The following is a 6,000-nucleotide window of genomic DNA, read 5'->3' as shown; positions in this document are numbered from 1 at the left end:
GTTCTAACTTCAGGTTTAGTACTTTTTATAAGCTATCTGCTGGAGGTGGAATCGGAAAGATCAGGGGATTTCTGTCCATTCTAGCTCATGCTTTGTTTCATGTGTGCCACTGAGATCATGCTTTAGCTTTGTGAAAATGCTTCCCATCTGTTGCCCCATTTTCTCCTTGTAACATTCCTGTGAGATAAGTAGAATAGGAATATAATCATAGCTATTAATGGATTTACTGGGTGTTTTCCAGGCACCAGGCAGGAACTCATTTAGTTCTTGCAAACAACTCTGTGAGTTTAGGGGGCCTTTATCACTCCCATTTTATAGATGAGGATGTTGAGGCTCAAAGACATTAAATGGCTTTCCCAAGGTCACACAGCTAGTAAGTGTGGGGATGGAATTTGAACTCACATTTTCCTATCTGTCGGGGCCTGTGAGCTTAACCGTCCAAATGTACCAAAAATCATAATAACAATAATAGTGGTTACTAGTAATAGGAGCTAACTTTTGCATAATGTTGTAAGATTTATAGATATCTTTCATATATATTACCTCCTGTGATTTCCCCAAAACCCTGTGAACTAGGTTTGCCGTCTATTATCATCACTCCATTTTCCAGATGAAGAAATTGAGGTTCAAACAGGTAAAGAGGTCAAGTCACTGGCAGAACCAGGTCTAGAACCCCTGCCCCCCAAGTCTCATTGCATCACCCCTTTGGTGGTTTGCTCATATGCACATCGCTCTGTCCCCCAGATCACTTCTTTCTGGGCTCCCAGACCCTCTTCACCAGCACCTGCCTGAGCGATGTCTTCTTCAGATGAAGAAACGCTCAGTGAGCGGTCGTGCCGGAGTGAGCGGTCATGTCGGAGCGAGCGGTCATGTCGGAGCGAGCGGTCTTACAGGAGCGAGCGGTCAGGGAGCCTGTCGCCCTGTCCCCCAGGGGACACCTTGCCCTGGAACCTACCGCTGCATGAGCAGAAAAAGCGGAAAAGCCAGGATTCAGTGCTGGACCCTGCAGAGCGTGCTGTGGTCAGAGTGGCTGGTAAGAAAGGTCCCTGGGTGAGCGGGAGCCGTGGGTGCAAGTGATGAGTGGGGCCAGTGTGCACTGACTGGGTCGGGGATGGAGGGTCCTTCTCAGGGCTCTCTGACAAGCCAGCTGGAATCTAATTTGATTTGCTATGATTATTTTTGGAAAGATGATGAAATAACATTAAAAAAACATGTGGAAGAAGACAATCTGCCAACCCTTAATCCCCCTACCATAATATGAGACCCGTTTTCATTTTTGCATCCTCTTTCCAGCTTTGTCCATACATAGTTATAGTTCCCATGTGTTTGCCTTTGTGGTTAACGTATCATTCTGGAGCTAACTCCTTTTACTTACTCTTACGTCAAAAGAATTTTCCATATTACATCTTAGGCTTTACAGTTACCATTTTTAAAGGCTATGCAATATTTCATGATTTTCTAAATCCTATTGTTTTATCACTTTTTCACCATAATAGACAATGCTGAAGTGAACATCTTTATGAATAGTAACTTTTGGCTTCTGTTAAGTATTTTCCTTAGAATAAACTCCTAGGAGAGGACAGTTTCACGCATGTCACTGCACATACACCTTTAAGCTTTGGGAGGGTGGGGGCTGCCTCTTTTTGTGGTGAGAGGGGCCCAGTGCCCCTCTGCCAGGGAGCAGTACAGTGTGGTGGTTATGAATCTGGGCTTTGGAGTCAGAGAGGTGAGGTGCTGGATTGTGAACCTTCCACTGACCAGTGGTGTGACCCTGGGCCAGCTCCTTATCCTATCTGAGCTTTACTTTCCTCATCTTCAGACTACCACATAAAGCTCTTAGCATGGTTATTGGCTCAGTAAAGGGGGGCTCTGTGGGATGCCCTCTTTGCTGCCCCCACCAAAGGCATCCGGAGCTGTCTTCATGGAGTGTGCATATCATCTCAGCAGGCACTGGTGCTGGAGTACAGTTAGACAGAGCGCTGCCTGCAGCTAATTCAATGACATCCCCTTTATTCAACCTGTCACCAAGGTCCATTCTGCCACCTTCTTGTCTCTCAAATAACATGACCCCTTGTGACCATCCTTCCTCCCCTGCCTCTGCCGAACCCAGGTCTCTTCCTTTCACTCTTGCTTCCCTTCCTCCACATGACTAACACAGTATTTTGTTTTAAAATGCAAAATTAGTCCTATTACTCACCTGCTTATACAGCTTTGGCTCCTCATTGCCTGTGGAATAAAGGCTATAGCATAAAGAACCATCAAAATCAGGCCCCAGCTTACCTCTTCAGCCTCACCCCTGCCACCTCTACTCCCAAGCATCCTGGTTCTCTGCCACATTATACTGTGACTTACCCCCCAAGGATGTGCATTTTTCAGGATCAGACCTCCGTGCTTTAAATTCTCTTACCAGCAAGATGCCTGGGAACCCCTTTTCCTCTCTTAAGGGGCTGCTTCCTCTGTCCCTCATGCCCCTGGTGATACCCAAAGCTCCCTCCTTCGCTCTCGTATTTGTACTTTCTTCCCCTTGAGTTCCCTTGTACAGTAGAGCAGTTATCCCATCAGGTGCCTGTCATTCCCCTCAGGACTGAGCAATTCAGGACTGTGCTGTGATTGTTTTTACACCCCCACCCCCCAACCCCTGCGCTACTTGCATAAGGCCTTGTGCTTGCTAGGAATAATCAACCAATATTGAATAACTCAATGAATGCAAGGAGTGTTTGGAGGATAAGATGTGACAGATTGCGATCTAGGGACAGGTAGTGGGTTCTAATGGAAGGTGAGACAGAGAGACTGTTATGTTGGCTCAGGTAATCAGGAAAGTCTTTTAGAGGAGGTGGGGCCAGGAAGGCAGGCTGGAGAGTTTGAACTCCATCTGGTGGGCAGTAGGAAACCTTGGAGGTAGAGGCTCCTCAGTCCCCAAGACCTTTGGGCTTGTGGCATCAGCCAGTTAACAGAGTGTTCAGAGCTGTCCCTAGGGTGCAGGAAGGGCTTTACTTGTCCCCATCACTGAGAAGAAATGACTCAGAGACCACAGGATTCACAGACCCTCAGTTCTCCTGAAGGCAGAGTAGTTGTCTCATTCTCCATTCAGCCTACTCTCTACCCCCGTCCTCCATCACTTAGGTATATCCATGGAGCCCTTTGTGGTGATCATCCATGCCAATCCTCCTTGAGGAGGCCCATGGGATGATTTCTCTGCTGTTTAGCATTTCAAATCTAGAATCTAAGTGGAATGGCCCAGGGGCTCCACACTCAGGCAAAGCCCTTGGGGAGCCCACTGGGTCAGCTGAGCAAGGGGATGGTGCTGTGCTTTGTTTCCAGCATTGGTGTTGATTTTCTTTACCTCCTGACAGTCACATGACTTATCTTTAGTTGGGGGCTGGGGCCAGAGAGGCTGAAGATGAGGAGACTGCCATAGTTAAAAATAACTTGTGCGCTGCAGTTGGGCGGTGTTGTGTTAGTGGGAGAAGAGAGGAAGGCAGCAGAGAGGAGGCGGGACTGCTACTTCAGGATCTGGCTGAAATTTTTGTGTGATTTTAGGATTTTGTGGGGCCTCCACCCGACTTACTGAAAAGGCAGCCTTACTCCTGTGGGGACTCCTTCCAGCGAGGTACAGGAGGGGTACATCTGGGAGACCCCGGGTGCTCTGAAGCTCTCTGAAGTTAGAACTTTCATTCTGGGAGGAAATGAAGTCAGTGTTACATTGGAAACCAAATGTAGCCTGTGCTCCTTTCTCCTCCCCAGAGTCTGGGTTATGAAGCCAAGTTGGGGGTGTCTAAATCAATCTCACTAATTCCAAAGACCTCCCCCCGTCCCTGGCCCCCTTCGGTGTCCTGTGCTGGTTCTCAGGGCCTCACCTATGCTTGAGAGTCCTGATGGGGGAATCCTGCTGATCCCACATGTCAGAGGAGAAGAGGCATGTCAGGGCTGAGAAATTTGCTAATCGCAGTCTCCAATGTCAAAACAGTTTCTAGGGGCTCCTCACAGGCTGTAACCTGATTCTTCCTTCCATCTTCCCATCCTATCCTTTCCCTCCGTTTCTTCTCCTTCATCCTTGCCAATCCTATTCTCAGCTCACCCCGTAAGCCCAGCCACATTGAAATGCCTTTTCTGCCTATCACCTTTATGGTATGCATAGAGATTTCATAATGACTCTGTGCCTGTGCGGTAGGCAGGACAGGTGTTAGGATTTGAGGCCCAGAGGGTTTGAGGGACTTGCAAAGGACTGGTAGACACAGATGTTATAACTCCGAGTACATATCTGTTTCCATTTCCTTAGGCAGTACTTGGCAACTAGGCCAGCCTAAATCTTCTGCAGGTGACAATCTAAATTTAGCTGACTTGGTCTCCAGACTCACCTGAGAGACCTTTTGGTCACCCCTGGGAGAGGCTTCAGGATCCTGGCCTATAGAAAAAGGAGAGGTCAGGGATAAAGAACTGGGAAACTTTGCCTCTTTACCTCTGGCTCTCTGTCTTTAGTGAATAGCAGTAGTGATATCCTTACTCACTTGGTGGGTGGGTGGGTGAGACACAACAAGGAAGGGAGGAGCTGGGGAGGGCTACTCTAGCAGGGAGCAAAACTCAAAGGGCAGAAAAGAGGAGAGGAAAGAAGGTCCTTTGGGGAGTGGGGGAAAAACAAGGTACAGGACAGGCCTAGTACACAGTTGTATGCAGCATGACTCTAGGGGGCGCCATTCACAGTCACTGTCATTGTAGATTTGTATGCTTATTATGACAACTTTTCTGCAGTTGGTGGTCAAGTGTCCTGAAGAGGGGGTCATGTTTGGGCTAGGGGCAGGGTTGGGTGCAGGAGGGATTCACCATCCATCCATCAATCACATATTCATCCATCTAATATCACATATCAGGAAATTCTCTGTGCTTGCCTTTGACATTCAAAGATGGCTGACAATGTAGGGCTTCTTCATGGACCTCAGTCTAGTTGAGAGGACAGAGGGTAAAAATAATTACATAACAGTGAGTATTGTGAAAGAGGGAAGCAAGCGACCCAGGCCAAGGAATTGGCCTTGTAGTTAACCAGTGGAAAGCAACTATGGGCTTTGTTCTTGCGCGTCTCTCAGCAGTGCTGTTGAAATCATCACTTCTAGCACCTGTTCCAGTGCAGTCTCCCCCAGGAAGCCTTACCTGATCCCTCCAGTCAGACAGCAGTTGTATCTCAATCAGCCCTTGTTTCATTTGGCCTTATATTTAAGTTCATTGTTTCCAGATTTGTTTCCCCTACCAGATCTGGAACTCACTGGAGTTAGGAGTTCATCTTACCCTCCTCACTCTGAGAACAGAAGGGGTGGAGTTTGAGGGTGATGTGGGGAGTGCTCTAGAATTTAGAGGCTTAGTGTGTACTGGGATGTTGGTGTTTGTTGCTTTCTGAGCCTAAACTCAGCTGCTGGAGTCATTCAGGGGCTTGCCCAGGACAGACAGCCCTGAGAGCACAGTGCCTGGTCAGGAAGAGTGTGGGCTCCTCTGTGCCCCAGGCACCTCATCTCCAGGAAGGGAGCTCTGAGAGGTTATCCCACAGATGCTTCTCTGCTTGTTCATTTATTTATTTCTTTATTCATTCATTCAACAAAAAGATGGACTAAGCCCCAGTTATGTGTCAGGTACTGGGGAGACAACTGGATCTGGAGTCTGAAAACTTGGGCACATGACTTTTTGGAGCCTTAGTTTCCTGATCTGTAAAAGGGAGATGATGACACTTGCTTAAAACAGGCATCAAATGAGTATCAGAAAATGTTGGACAAATAGGTTCTTATAGTACTGCCTGTCACTGCTCTTAGTGGTGTCGTTCTTTGTAGCTTCCCTGGGTAACTAGAAGAGGCAGTGGAGGCTCTAGGAGGCCAGCAGTTTCCCAGGCAGACAAGAAAGGGGACCCAGGTCTTGTGGTTCTGTCTCTTTCTTTTGTTCACTCTAGGCCTTATCAGAGAGCAGATGGAAGTGGTTTATTATGACCAAGCCATGGATGCTTGGCCCTACAAACATTTC

General features: G+C 47.8%; 1 protein-coding gene across 21 annotated transcripts in view; it reads left to right on the top strand.

The window, feature by feature from the left end:
- The first annotated feature begins 749 nt into the window (after positions 1-749).
- The window catches only part of MACF1 (microtubule actin crosslinking factor 1), a 356,335-nt gene continuing 351,084 nt past the window's right edge, over positions 750-6,000 (top strand). For 5 of the 21 annotated variants that reach the window (XM_037827646.1, XM_037827643.1, XM_037827640.1 and 2 more), the window contains exon 1: positions 781-1,033. In XM_037827646.1, the coding sequence (XP_037683574.1) occupies positions 796-1,033 (238 nt within the window). In that variant the 5' untranslated portion in view covers positions 781-795. Of the gene's footprint in view, positions 1,034-6,000 lie in introns of all 21 variants that reach the window. The other 16 variants (XM_037827645.1, XM_037827626.1, XM_037827632.1 and 13 more) reach the window with 8 other exon arrangements.

Source organism: Choloepus didactylus, chromosome 2 (genome assembly GCF_015220235.1).
Source record: "Choloepus didactylus isolate mChoDid1 chromosome 2, mChoDid1.pri, whole genome shotgun sequence".
Taxonomy (NCBI): Eukaryota; Metazoa; Chordata; class Mammalia; order Pilosa; family Megalonychidae; genus Choloepus; species Choloepus didactylus.
The sequence above is the reverse complement of the archived record's forward strand: the minus strand, read 5'-3'. Positions and strand labels throughout refer to the sequence as shown.